This window comes from Euphorbia lathyris, chromosome 7, assembly GCF_963576675.1.
Source record: "Euphorbia lathyris chromosome 7, ddEupLath1.1, whole genome shotgun sequence".
Classification (NCBI taxonomy): Eukaryota; Viridiplantae; Streptophyta; class Magnoliopsida; order Malpighiales; family Euphorbiaceae; genus Euphorbia; species Euphorbia lathyris.
The window spans coordinates 67,377,729-67,390,597 of record NC_088916.1 but is presented as its reverse complement, the minus strand read 5'-3'; the positions used below and the strand labels follow the sequence as shown (position 1 = coordinate 67,390,597).

The 12,869-nt window shown below is 38.1% G+C and overlaps 1 protein-coding gene across 2 annotated transcripts; it reads right to left on the bottom strand.

The window, feature by feature from the left end:
* Positions 1-233: 233 nt before the first annotated feature.
* LOC136200857 (receptor-like protein EIX2) lies at positions 234-3,879 on the bottom strand. 2 transcript variants are annotated; one of them, XR_010673572.1, is made up of 3 exons: positions 3,630-3,819; positions 2,808-3,014; positions 234-766 (listed from the first exon to the last, which is right to left on the bottom strand). XR_010673572.1 is itself a non-coding variant. In XM_065991339.1 (3 exons), the coding sequence occupies exon 3, from the start codon at positions 2,962-2,964 to the stop codon at positions 736-738; it is 2,229 nt and encodes a 742-aa protein (XP_065847411.1). In that variant the 5' UTR covers positions 2,965-3,014; positions 3,630-3,756; positions 3,826-3,879; the 3' UTR covers positions 234-735. The 2 variants fall into 2 exon arrangements, 1 of the variants encoding a protein (XP_065847411.1); XM_065991339.1 differs by adding an exon at positions 3,826-3,879 and having other exon boundaries at positions 234-3,014; positions 3,630-3,756.
* Between the last annotated feature and the right edge of the window lie 8,990 nt (positions 3,880-12,869).

Genomic DNA, 12,869 nt, shown 5'->3' with positions numbered 1-12,869 from the left:
TCGTTCGCTTTCCAAGGTTAATACAGAAAGCTTCCAAACTTGTGCACTCAAAGTTGGAAAGCAGTGGAACAGCAAAGTAGTTTATTTTGTTTGAATAAAACCAAGTAGTTAGTAGTTGTGGAAATAGTCAAAAGAGTAAAATAAATTGTGAGGAAAAATAAAATTTGGGTCCGGACGGGTGTCGCGCGAACAAGCGTGGTATATTTACCAAAACCCACCAAACACAATTTAAAAGCTCATAAACCCAAATCATTATAAACTTTTTCAACCTTTCATAAGTTTTCCATGTGAGATAGAAAAAGCTGCTTTAAGTGAAAAACACTTCACATGTACACACATGTTTCAAAGGCTTAAACCATTTCCCACAATGATAACGTCCAAAGCAGTAGAGAAAATAAATAGGCCTTGATACATGTCTTCACTGGAGTCCTTTTGGGGTATGAAATTTCCTCTGTATTCTGGCTGCAAAAACCCCTGCATGAGCATAAATCTGGTCGATAAATCGAAAATAGGCATGCCTCCAAGAAGTTTTGATGAGTAAAGGTGCCCAAATTCCCCCAAATCCTGCAATGAAGCCAAGTCCTATACTGATATATAGAGAAGGTAATTCAAATCCATGCTCTTTTTCTGCTTTGTTGCTTTCTTCTGAGTCCTCATGGATACAATTTGGATCCTCGTACGATGCATTTTCAGAGCAGTTGTTTCCAAGGGGACGTCCACAAAGGTTCTTATTTTCTAGATATGATGTTGCATCAAAGGTTTCCAACTGTTTAAAAAAGGAATTGGTCCGGACAACTTGTTATATGACAAATTAAAAAGTCCTAGAAAATTCATATGAATACTGCTGGTTGGAATTTCACATGAAAGCAGATTCCATGATAAATCAAGAGACTCCATGTTTCGCAAGTCACCTATGCTGCGCGGGATAATCCCCATCAAACTATTTCTTGAAAGATTCAAGGAGACCAATCCAGCTAGGCTTGTAACTTCCCTAGGAATTTCTCCAGTTAGACTATTTGATGATAAATCTATTAACTTCATATATACAAGAACTTTTGAATAATATTGGTGGCTACTCCCTTTCACTTTCAAGAGCGAATACTCTGTGTATGCAGAATAAGGATCATAAAAATAAGAACGAACACTTTCCTGCTCAGCCATGGCTTTGAAATTATCCACACATCGTGGAATTTCTCCTGATAAATGATTTGAAGAGAGATCCAAGATTTTCAGAGATTGCAGTTGGCAAAGCTGCAAAGGAATCTGTCCCTTGAAAGAATTTGAACCCAAGTGGAGAATCATCAAGTTTGACAAAGATTCTCCAATCCAGTCAGGTATAGCTCCAGACAACATATTTTCCCCAAGCTGAAGAACAACCAAACTTGTGCAGTTCTTTAAGGATGAAGGAATTTCCCCAGAGAGATCATTTTCATCAAACCTCAATGTGTTGAGGTGTACAAGATGACCAATGGACTCAGGTATTTTCCCAGACAGGTAATTGCTTGCTAAATTTAAGATAATCAAATCTTGTCCATAAGTCCAACAGTCTGGAATCTGTCCTGACAGAAGGTTCTGAGACAGATCCAAATATCTCATTGAGTTGTTTTCCTTCAAAATGTTACATAAGTGGAAGATTGATCCTGAAAAGGAATTATTGGCTAGAACCACTCTATTCATGTGGGGAGGAAGAATAGGAAGGGGACCTGAAAATTTATTCGAACGCACATCTATATCTGAAAGTTTATGTTTGGATGAAATATCTGGAATGATTCCTCTCAGGCTGTTGGAAGAAAGATTCACAAGCCTAATCCCTGAAGGAAGATCCCAAAACCAATCAGGCACAACATCAAAAATTTCACAATGTGAGATGTCAATGGAGGAAAAGTTCTTTTGTGTAAGTAGCCATTGTGGAAAACTCGGTCCAAGTTGGCAAGAATGAAGACCTATTCTCTCTAGCTGAAATGGAGGAAGCCAGTCTGATCTAACTTTCAGAGCCAAATGGTTCCCGGAAAAGTCTACTACTTGCAAATTGCTGAAATTCGACAAATGAGCATCCGTAACAATACCCTTAAAGGAATTCCAGGAAACATCAAGGACATTCAAATTTGAAAGGCATGGAAGAACTTCTAAAGTTCCGTTGAGATTGTTGTGAGAAAGATCAAGTTCCCTCAAAGATGAATTCTTTTTACATAGATATGTGGGTAAAGGACCTTCAATATTATTCCCGGACAGGTCGAGTTTAACGAGTGAAATCACGCTGCCAAAAGCTTCAGGAATGGAACCAGATAAATTATTTCTTCCGAGAATTAGGTACTCAAGAGAATGGCCTACGTCAAACAGCCAATCGGGTATTTCGCCATTAAGATTGTTAAATGAAAGATCAAGCATCTTTAGAGAAGTAAAATTAACAAGTGGGAGAGATTGAGGGAGGTTGTTAAGGTTACAAGCAAATAAACTTAACTCGGTGAGAGAAGAAAGCATATTGATTGCATCCAACCAATTCTCAGAACTACTAAGATCAACACCTCCCAAATCGAGAAACTTCAGATCAGAAAGACGATGAAGCCAATTAAGGTCATTTACTTTCAAAGAATAGCTGTTGCCACTCATATCAAGTGAGATCAAGTGTGAGAGATTTCCAATCTGATAAGGAATGGAACCTTTGAAATTGGCATGAGATAAATTGAGATATTTCAAGTTAGGCAAGGAACCAACAAATTCAGGAATATGCATTTGACGGAAATCATTGAAGCTCAAGTCTAGATAAGTCAAATATGGCAAGTGAACCAAAGATTCCCTCAACTCACCTTGCAGTTGCAGAGAAGATTCATTGGAGTGAAGATCAAGGGAGATGACACGGCCTGTGATGTTGCTACAACGGACTCCTCTCCATTTGCAGCAATCTTCATTCGGCATCCATGAAGAGAAACGAACTGAAGGACTTGTAAATCCTTCCATGAACATTACAAGAGCTTGTCTTTCACTGTTGATGCACCGAAGCTCCGATAGTGCAGCTGCAATATCGATTACCATGAATAAAAATCCAATGAGTTCATAAAATTTGGTCCCCATGATGATCAACACAAAAGATTGTGGAAGTGTAAGAGTAGACTTATGGCTCCAAATGCAAGACTTCACATAAATTTAACGTTTCTAAAGTATAAAAGAAGTCTTGCTATGACTTTCCAAGAAGCTCAGACTCAAACAAATCACAAAAGATAAGATTGTGGAAGTGTAAGAGTAGACTTATGGCTCCAAATGCAAGACTTCACATAAATTTAACGTTTCTAAAGTATAAAAGAAGTCTTGCTATGACTTTTCCAGGAAGCTCAGGCTCAACCAATAGTTCAAATTAAATCACAAAGAAATTAACACATCTATGTATTATAGTTTAGGGATAAGGCTTAAATTTAAGCCTAAGGTTACAGAGAAAGTGCAGATTTAGCTCTAGTTTAGGAAATGGCATAAATTGAACTCTAAACAAGATCAATTTTAGCCCTACTTTACAGAAAATTACAGAAAAAAAAAAAAAAAACCTGTTAAAATGGGCTATGAACAAGGAAAGTATATAGAAAACGAGCATCTGAATTCAGAAAGAAAAATAGGAAGAGAGGGCATTAGTAACAAACCTAAAACCGAAACAATGAATGGCGCAGCCTAATCTCTCCACAATGAACGAGAAATTCACACTATCTTGCCTATGAAGAGCTTCCATGGAAGAAGCCTGGATGCTAAATTTGCATCGGAGAAAACCACCTGTGCAATAGAGTCTCTAATAAAGCAAAGCACAAAAGATTCTCAAGCAAAGGACGCAACATGAATCACCTGATTCCAATCCTAGGCATTTGCACAGAAACGGATATGGAAACTGAAAAGAAACTAATTTCTGAAAAACATAGAAAATGGTGGGAATAATGTGTAAATATTAAAAATATAGAGGTATATTTATAAATATTAAAAATATAATAATATATTAAAAAAAGCAAGATTGAAGAATAAGAGAAAGAAAGTTCAAACTCGATCGAGATTGGGGAGACAAAGATTATAGGAGAAACAGATATGGGTAAGTTCTTTAAATCGAAGGATACAAAGAATGAATTATATCTCAAATAGGAAGTTTCAATTTTCCAAAATTTTAATCGAAATAGATAGGGAAACCCGTTAAAAATTGAGAGACACATTTCATATTTTGGGTAATTATGGAAACGTTTCGTTTCAGTTTCCGAGAGTTTCCGTTTCTCACATCTCCCGAAAACAGAGAAACGCATGTCATGAAGAGTTTCTGTGCTTCATAGCTGGCAACCAAATAGCACAACCAATGATCGCTGTCTCTAAAATGGGTTAGCTCAATCTTTTAAAATTTTGAAATTTTAGGATACTCTTGCTTGTAGTTTAATTGGTCTGTTAACCAGTCCAGTAAAGTTAATTCCACGGGTTATTTATTTAATCTTTTTTAAAAACACCAATTATAAATTAGTCTACTAAATTCAGTTAACCACTAATTGGTTAACCAATTATTTCAGTCAGTCAACTTTTTATTTGATTTCTAATAATAACAATAAAAATAAAAAAAAAATCTAAATTTTATTGTGAATGGGATAGTGGGTTAGTGACAAGTTGAAAAGATTAATAACGGATAGAGATATGGCGTGTATTGTGTTTGCGTGAACTATGGATTGAAGAATGAAGTGTTGAAACACCTTTCCACATGATTTTGATTTGACAAAATTCTTTAAGTTAATCCCATGATTAAAACAATTAAATTTAAGTGCTTTGATTTAATTGTACTAATGAGTTTATTCAATGTTGAGTATATTAACTAACGAGAACAGAAACTTAAAGTTTATAAAAGAAAGACAGAACAAGGTCAGCATAAGCAAGTCACACAGCAGAAGCTGAGTGGAACTCAACTCAGCCTTGCAAAAGAAATGTCTTCTTCAGGAAAGATTGAAGGCGAAGCTGCGAAGTCAAGCTGAGCAATATTCAAGACGCCGCTAAGTCAAGCTGAGTAATAATCAAGTCAGTGTCCAATTATCCGTCAACTTGTGAGACAAAGTCTGACACATTTCAGAAGCCTCGGAAATCCGTTTCAAGGACCTTTTCGAGACGCATGGACCATCTGACCTTTGGCAAGAAGACAAACCTGACGCTATAAGAAGAACCTGGCGCAAGAAGACGAAACTGGCAAACATGGCTCCTGCTAAAAACAGACGACAGGATTGGCCTGTAATTCTGGAAGCTGACCAATCAATGACGAAAGAAGACCGTTTAGTCTCAATGGATATGTCGGAATTCAAATCATTGAAGCTTCAGAATTTACTATAAATGGACAAGTTCATCACTTGAATCATTGCCGAAACATACAAGAGAGATACAAACAAGCAAAATCTTCACTAAGTCAAAAATCTAAAAGAGAAGCTGTCTGAATAGAAAAAGCAAGTTCTTACACCAAATTCCAATCATTGTGTAAAAGTCTAAAGTGAATTTTATTCATCTAAAGTGTTCTTCGTTTTGTGAGAATAATCTTGTATCAGTTGTAAAGGTTAGAAGAGTGAAGCTGAGTACTCGATTATAGTACTCAGTGGTAGAGAAAATCTGAATACTCAATTATAGTGTTTAGTGGTAGATAGGATTGAGTAGACGAATAGAGGACGGTACTCTTGCATACTCAGTTGCTATTGTAAACGGTTTGTGCTCTACCTTTAAAGAGCTCAGTAGTGGATTGAAAAAGCCCAGATGGATTCTGGGGACTGGACGTAGGCGGTGAGGCCGAACTAGGATAAGTCTGCTGAGTAATCTCTATCCCTTTCTCCTGATATATATGTATATGTATATGTTGCTTGCTTAAATTGCTCAGTAAATAATTTGTACAAGCCGATGCTGAGTAATCAGAATGCTCAGTTGGAAGCTGACCTAAAGTGTTACTTCCCAACTCACAATTGAAATAGCTCTAGTCAGTATCTGATTAAAGCTGTCTCACACCTCACTCAGCCTTGCTGACCTAAAGCTGAGTTAAATCATTAAACATTTAATTAAGTCAGCATTATAAAGCGAAAAAGTTACATTAGTTCCTAACCCCTCCCCTTGGAACTAATCCTACTGCGTTACACGGGACCAACAAGTGGTATCAGAGCACAATAGCTCACTATTCAAGATAAAACTATCTTGAGCTGATCCCTATAATGGCTGAGAACAGCACTCGTTTCCTTCCAGGAAATCAAACAACCCAGATACTCCCTGAGGGATTATCTATTAGTCGGCCTCCTCTGTTCTTTGGATCTAATTATACATTTTGGAAGAACAGAATGAAAAACTTCATTCAGGCAACAAACATGAGTGCATGGCTAGCTATAGTCCAAGGCCCGTTTGTTCCCTATGAAACCATTGACGATGTAAAAACTGTCAAGAGCGAGGATAAGTGGTCAGATGATGACCTTAAGAAATTACAAAATAATGCTTCGGCTATCAATATGCTTCACTGTGCGTTAGATGTTACAGAGTACAATAAAATTTCAGGTTATGAGTCAGCACAAGAAATCTGGAAGAAGCTGGAGGTTACCTACGAAGGAACCAGCAAGGTCAAGGAGTCTAAAGTGAATCAGCATATGCGGTTGTACGAGCTATTCGAGATGAATGATAATGAAGACATCTCTGAGATGAATGCAAGATTCACTAACATCATAAATGAGCTTAAAAGACTCGGCAAGAATTTCACAGAAGAAGAACAGGTGAAGAAAATCTTGAGAAGTCTCCCCAAAAGCTGGCAGGCAAAGAAAATAGCTGTAGAAGAAGCTCAGGACCTGACCACATATAAGTATGATGAACTCATTGAATCTCTGCTGACCCACGAGATCTCAACGAAGAACTTTGAAGTGAAAGAAAAGTCTGAAGACAAGAAGCAAAAATCCCTTGTCATGAAAGCTGACTCAACTAATGCTGACTCATCAGATGATGAGGAAATGGCTATGTTCACCAGAAAAATGAAGAAGCTGTTTAGAAAGAATGACAAATACAGCAGAAGGTCATTCAAGAAAGGTGACAAATACAAAGCTGAGTCCAGTGACAGCAGACATAAGAAAGACAGCTCCAAACCCGTTACTTGCTTCGAATGTCATCAAGCTGGGCACATCAAATCAAACTGTCCCACTCTCAAGAAAGACAAGAAGGGAAGTAGAAAGGCAATGGTGGCCACATGGAGTGATAGTGATGAGTCAGCCTCGTCAGAAGCTGATGCCACCGAGTCAACAAACATCTGTTTCATGGCTGACGAATCTGCTGACCAATGTCTCTCTGAGCAAGCTGACCTCTCTGATGGATCTGACCATGAGGAACATCCAACTGAGGTAACGTCTCTACCCTTGCTAAGAAATGAAATGATTAATGCCCTGAGTGATCTCTATACACTGATCAAAAAGTGTAATAAGAAAGTAAGAGCACTCAGCAGGCGATGTGATGAGATTGAGGAGGTCAAACTTAGTGACCTTCGACATCTCCTTTAGGACAACACTAGGCAAGATGAAAATCTAAAAATCATGCATAGGTTTGTCTCTGAATTCCAATCAGATTCTAAGAAACTGAGAAAGGATATCACTTCAATACATAACCAGCTGAATACATCGGCTAAGAAGAGGTTCCATCCAAAAGCTGAGTACTCAGGTACTAGTCAGCGAAGGTGGAATACTCAGCAGAATGTCCAATGTGACTTCTGCGGAAAGAAAGGACATACCACAAAGGTATGCTGGCATGCTCAACACAATCGTGCTGACCAAAAATGGAAATACCCCCAAAGGGTAGTCTATTGTGACTTTTGTGGGAAAGATGGCCACACTATAAATGTATGCCGTCACAAAATTAAATATGATGCTTCACCTGTTAACTCTAACAAACGAGGACCCAAAAAGAATTGGGTACCTAAAGATAACTAGCTACATTGCAGGTGAGCCTGAGGTGTGCTGAGAAGTCAAAGTTATGGTACATTGACAGCGCATGCTCAAGGCATATGACTGGTGATGAAACTCAGTTCATCACACTTGTGCATAAACGAGGAGGTAATGTAAGTTTTGGAGACAACAAAAAGGGTAAGATAGTAGGGTCAGGTACCGTTGGTGGTAATCCTATTATTGAGTCAGTCTCCCTAGTCAGGGGTCTTAAATATAACCTATTGAGCATAGCTCAGCTGTGTGACAGCGGTAGAAAGGTTGTATTTGATGCCACTGAGTGTAGGATACTCGAGGGAAAAACAAATGAATTGATTTTAACTGCCCCTCGTGTTGAAAATTTTTTTATGCTGAGCTTAGAAAAGAAGATTTCAAAGAATATATGCTTAGTGTCAAAGGAAGATAATTCCTGGCTATCGCATAGGAGACTTGGTCATGTAAGTATGGACCTCTAAGCCAAACTAGCAAGAAAGCAATTAGTTAAGGGTTTGCCCAAACTTAGATTTGAGAATGATCAATTATGCAATGCTTGTCAGCAAGGTAAACAAACCAAAAAGTCTTTTTAAAGTAAAAATGTAGTCTCAACCAAGCGCCCGTTAGAACTACTACACTTGGATCTTTTCGGACCAGTCCAGCCGCTGAGCTTGGGTGGTAAGAGATTTTCCTTGGTCATTATAGATGACTTTTCTCAGTATACTTGGGTCATCCTGCTGAGTAGCAAGGATGAAGCTTTTGAGATGTTCTCAACACTGATTAGAAAACTTGAAAATGACAAAGACCTAAAGTTAGCTCACATTCGAAGTGATAATGGCGGAGAATTTAAAAATCAACAGTTTGATGAATTCTGTGAAGTCAGCGGCATTGACCATAATTTTTCTGCTCCTAGGACTCCTCAACAAAATGGGGTAGTTGAAAGGAAGAACGGAACCTTAGTTGAAATAGCTAGGACGATGTTGGGTGAGAATAGGCTTCCTAAGTATTTTTGGGGTGAAGCTGTCAACACAGCGTGCTATATACTCAATAGGGCTTTAGTCAGACCTATACTTAAGAAAAACCCCTATGAACTTTGGAAAGGACGAAAACCCAATATTGGATATTTTCGTGCCTTTGGTTGCAAATGTTTTATTCTAAATACTAAAGACAACCTTGCTAAGTTTGATTCAAAAGCTGATGAAGCTATCTTTCTAGGGTACTCAACAAATAGCAAAGCATATAGGGTGTTTAATAAACGAACTCAGGTCATAGAAGAGTCTGTACATATTGAGTTCGATGAAACTGACCTTGCAGGGAAGATAAGTCAGCCTACCGAAGATGACACATGCTCAGCTTCCGCTGACCAAAATGGAGCCACTGAGTCATTGCCTCAAGGGCTGACCAAAGGTAAAAGTGAACCAGAAATTATTTTTGTTGACCAATATAATCCTGCAGAGATTGTTGAAACACCGACTCCTGAAGACACTACACTACCAAAGGAGATCAAGGTTCCAAGAGGACACTCAGAGAAGTCCATTCTTGATGCTGCTGAGAACACCCTGATGACCAGAAATCAACTCAGGAGATATCTTAGTAATGTTGCATTCGTCTCAGTTCTTGAACCGAAAAACTTTTCAGAAGCTGAGCATGATGAATTCTGGATAAACGCTATGCAAGAGGAACTTGATCAATTCAAGAGAAACGAAGTATGGGATTTAGTGCCTAAACCGAAGAATCAAAAGACCATGGGAACAAAATGGGTATTTCGCAATAAGCTAGATGAATAGGGAAACGTAGTCAGGAACAAAGGCAGACTTGTTGTTGAAACACCTTTCCACATAATTTTGATTTGACAAAATGATTTAAGTTAATCCATGATTAAGACAATTAAATTTAAGTGCTTTGATTTAATTGTACTAATGGGTTTGTTCAATGTTAAGTATAAAAATATTTATAAGAACATGAATCAAGTAAGACAGAACTTAGTCAGCATGATAACATAGCACGGGCTGAGTAAAGAATAACTCAGTACGAAAGAAGGAAAGTCTTCTTCAGTATAGAAGCTTACAAATGAAGCTGATCAAATAAGCTGAGTAGAAAGCAACTCAGCATGAAAGAAGAGAAGTCTTCTTCGGAACTATATCTTGCAGAATGAAGCTGACCTTGGAAGCTGAGTGAAAAAGCAACTCAGTATCAGAAATAGCAACGATCAAAGATAATGGCTATCAAAGTCAAGCTGTGTGTTTTTCAGGACAGCACCAATGATCCGTTTGCTAAAAGACAAGATCCGACAGAGATCTGCGCTAAATCAGAAAGCTTTGGAAATATGTATGGATACAGTTTCGAGACGCATGGGTCAACTGTCCGCTAGCTAAAAGACGAAATCTGTGCTAGAAGACAAACCTGTGAGAAGAAGACAAGCTTGGTGCCTGCCGAATTCAGACGACAAGATTGGCCTGCAAATCTAAAACTGACCAGAACAATGATGCAAGCAAAGAGCCATTTGAATTCAACGGATAAATCCGAATTCAAATGATTGTGTCTTCAGATTTCAACTATAAAAGGACAAGTATACTTCTTGGATCCTTTGCCGAAGTAAAAAGAGAAAAAGAGCATACATACAAAGCACATCAAAACAAGAAAAAGATCTTACACCAAATTTCTATCTCTGTGTAAAAGTTAGATTGATTTAGTAATCATCTAAAGTGTTCTTTGTCTGAAAAAGAACAAGTTTGTATCAATTGTAAAATTGAGAGAGTTGTGTTGAGTACACGGTTTTAAGTACTCAGCGGTAGAGAAATCTAGGTGTTCGGTTATAGCACTTAGTAGGAGTTGAGTAAACGAATAGAGGATGGTACTCTTGCATATTCAACTGCCTTGTAAACGGTTTGTGCTCTACCTTTAAAGAGCTCAATATTGGATTGAAAAAGCCCGGAGGGATTCTGGGGACTGGACGTAGGTGGAGAGGCCGAACCAGGATAAGTCGTGCTGAGTAATTTCTAACTCTCTCTCAATATATATCTGTATGTGTTGTTTGCTATATTTACTCAGTATATAAATTGTTTAAGCTGACACTGAGTAAATCAGAGTGCTGAGTTGGAAGCTGGCCACAAAAGTGTCATTTCCCAACTCGCAAGTAAAACAGCTCTAGTCAGTATCTGACTAAAGCCGTCTTACGCCTCACTCGGCTGTGCTGTCCAAAACTGAGTTGTGAAACTCAAAGAATTATATTAAGTCAGCATAATTAAAACGAAAAAGTTATATTAGTTCCTAACCCCCCCCCCCTTGGAACTAATTACACGGGACCAACACTTGTAGCTCAAGGTTACAGTCAACAGGAAGGTATTGACTATGGTGAGACCTTTGCACCTGTAGCTAGATTAGAGGCTATAAGAATATTGTGTGCATATGCTAGCTTTATGAACTTTAAATTGTTCCAAATGGATGTTAAAAGTGCATTTCTTAACGGAGTTATAAACGAAGAGTTTATGTTACTCAGCCTCTAGGGTTTGAGGATCCAAAATTCTCAAACCATGTTTATAAACTCAAAAAGGCTTTGTACGGGCTGAAGCAAGCATCACGTGCTTGGTACGAAAGGCTGACCAGCTTTCTACTGACTAGGAACTATGTCAGAGGAAAAGTTGACACAACCTTATTCATTAAGAAAAAGGGTAAAGATACCCTATTGGCATAAATATATGTAGATGATATCATTTTTGATGCTACTAATGAGTCTATGTGCAAGGAATTTAGCAAACAGATGCAAACTGAGTTTGAAATGTCAATGATGGGAGAACTCAATTTCTTCCTTGGACTTCAAATCAAGCAAGGCAAGAATGGCATCTTCATTAGTCAGACTAAGTATGCTAAGGAGATATTGAAGAAATTTGATATGGAAAATTATAAGCCAATACCTACCCCAATGAGTACTGACACTGTGCTTTGTGCTGATGAAAAAGGTAAGTCAGTAGATAGCAAATTATATCGAGGTATGATAGGTTCTCTACTCTATCTAACGGCAAGTAGGCCAGATATTCAGTACTCAGTATGTTACTGCGCAAGATATCAAGCTGACCCTAAGGAATCTCATTACATAGCTGTAAAAAGAATCCTTAGATATTTGCAAAGCTCAGTGAATGCAGGTTTATGGTATCCAAACACAAACGATTTCACACTCATTGGATACACTGACGCTGACTATGGACGAGACAAGCTTGAGCGGAAAAGTACTTCAGGAGGATGTCATTTCCTTGGAAGCTGTCTAGTGTCTTGGTTCAGTAAGAAGCAGTCATCAGTTGCCCTGTCAACAACTGAAGCTGAGTACATTGCTGCGGGAAGCTGTGTTGCACAAGTCCTATGGATCAAGCAACAGCTGGATGATTATGGAGTTCAAACGAAAACTATTGAAGTCAAATGTGACAACAAAAGTGCCATTAACTTATCAAAGAATCCAATCCAACACAGCAGGACGAAACATGTCAGCATAAGGCATCACTTCATCAGAGATCATGTACTCAAAGGTGAGATCAAGCTGACCTACGTCCCAACGGATGAACAACTTGCAGATATCTTCACGAAGCCATTGGCTCGTGAGCAGTTCAGCATACTAAAGGAAGTTATCGGTATGTCTAATCCTCTTCAATAAATTTCTGAGCTAAATGAATATTGAGTGATTATAATATGTCGAATGGTTATTACATATTGAGTAACTACCATATGCTGAGTAAAACTGAAAGATATAAAATCACCATATGCTGAGTTGCTATATATATATTGAGTGATTACTAAATGCTGTGTTACTTCACATGATATGAATCCCTTCTACAATAACCTACGCACTCTGAACTCTAAATGTTTAGTATCTTAGATGCTGAGTAGAACGACTTGCGCAATTAATGCTAGCACGCGTATTTAAGTAGCCACCTAGGATGACGTAAGCGTAATGATTAGAAAACCATA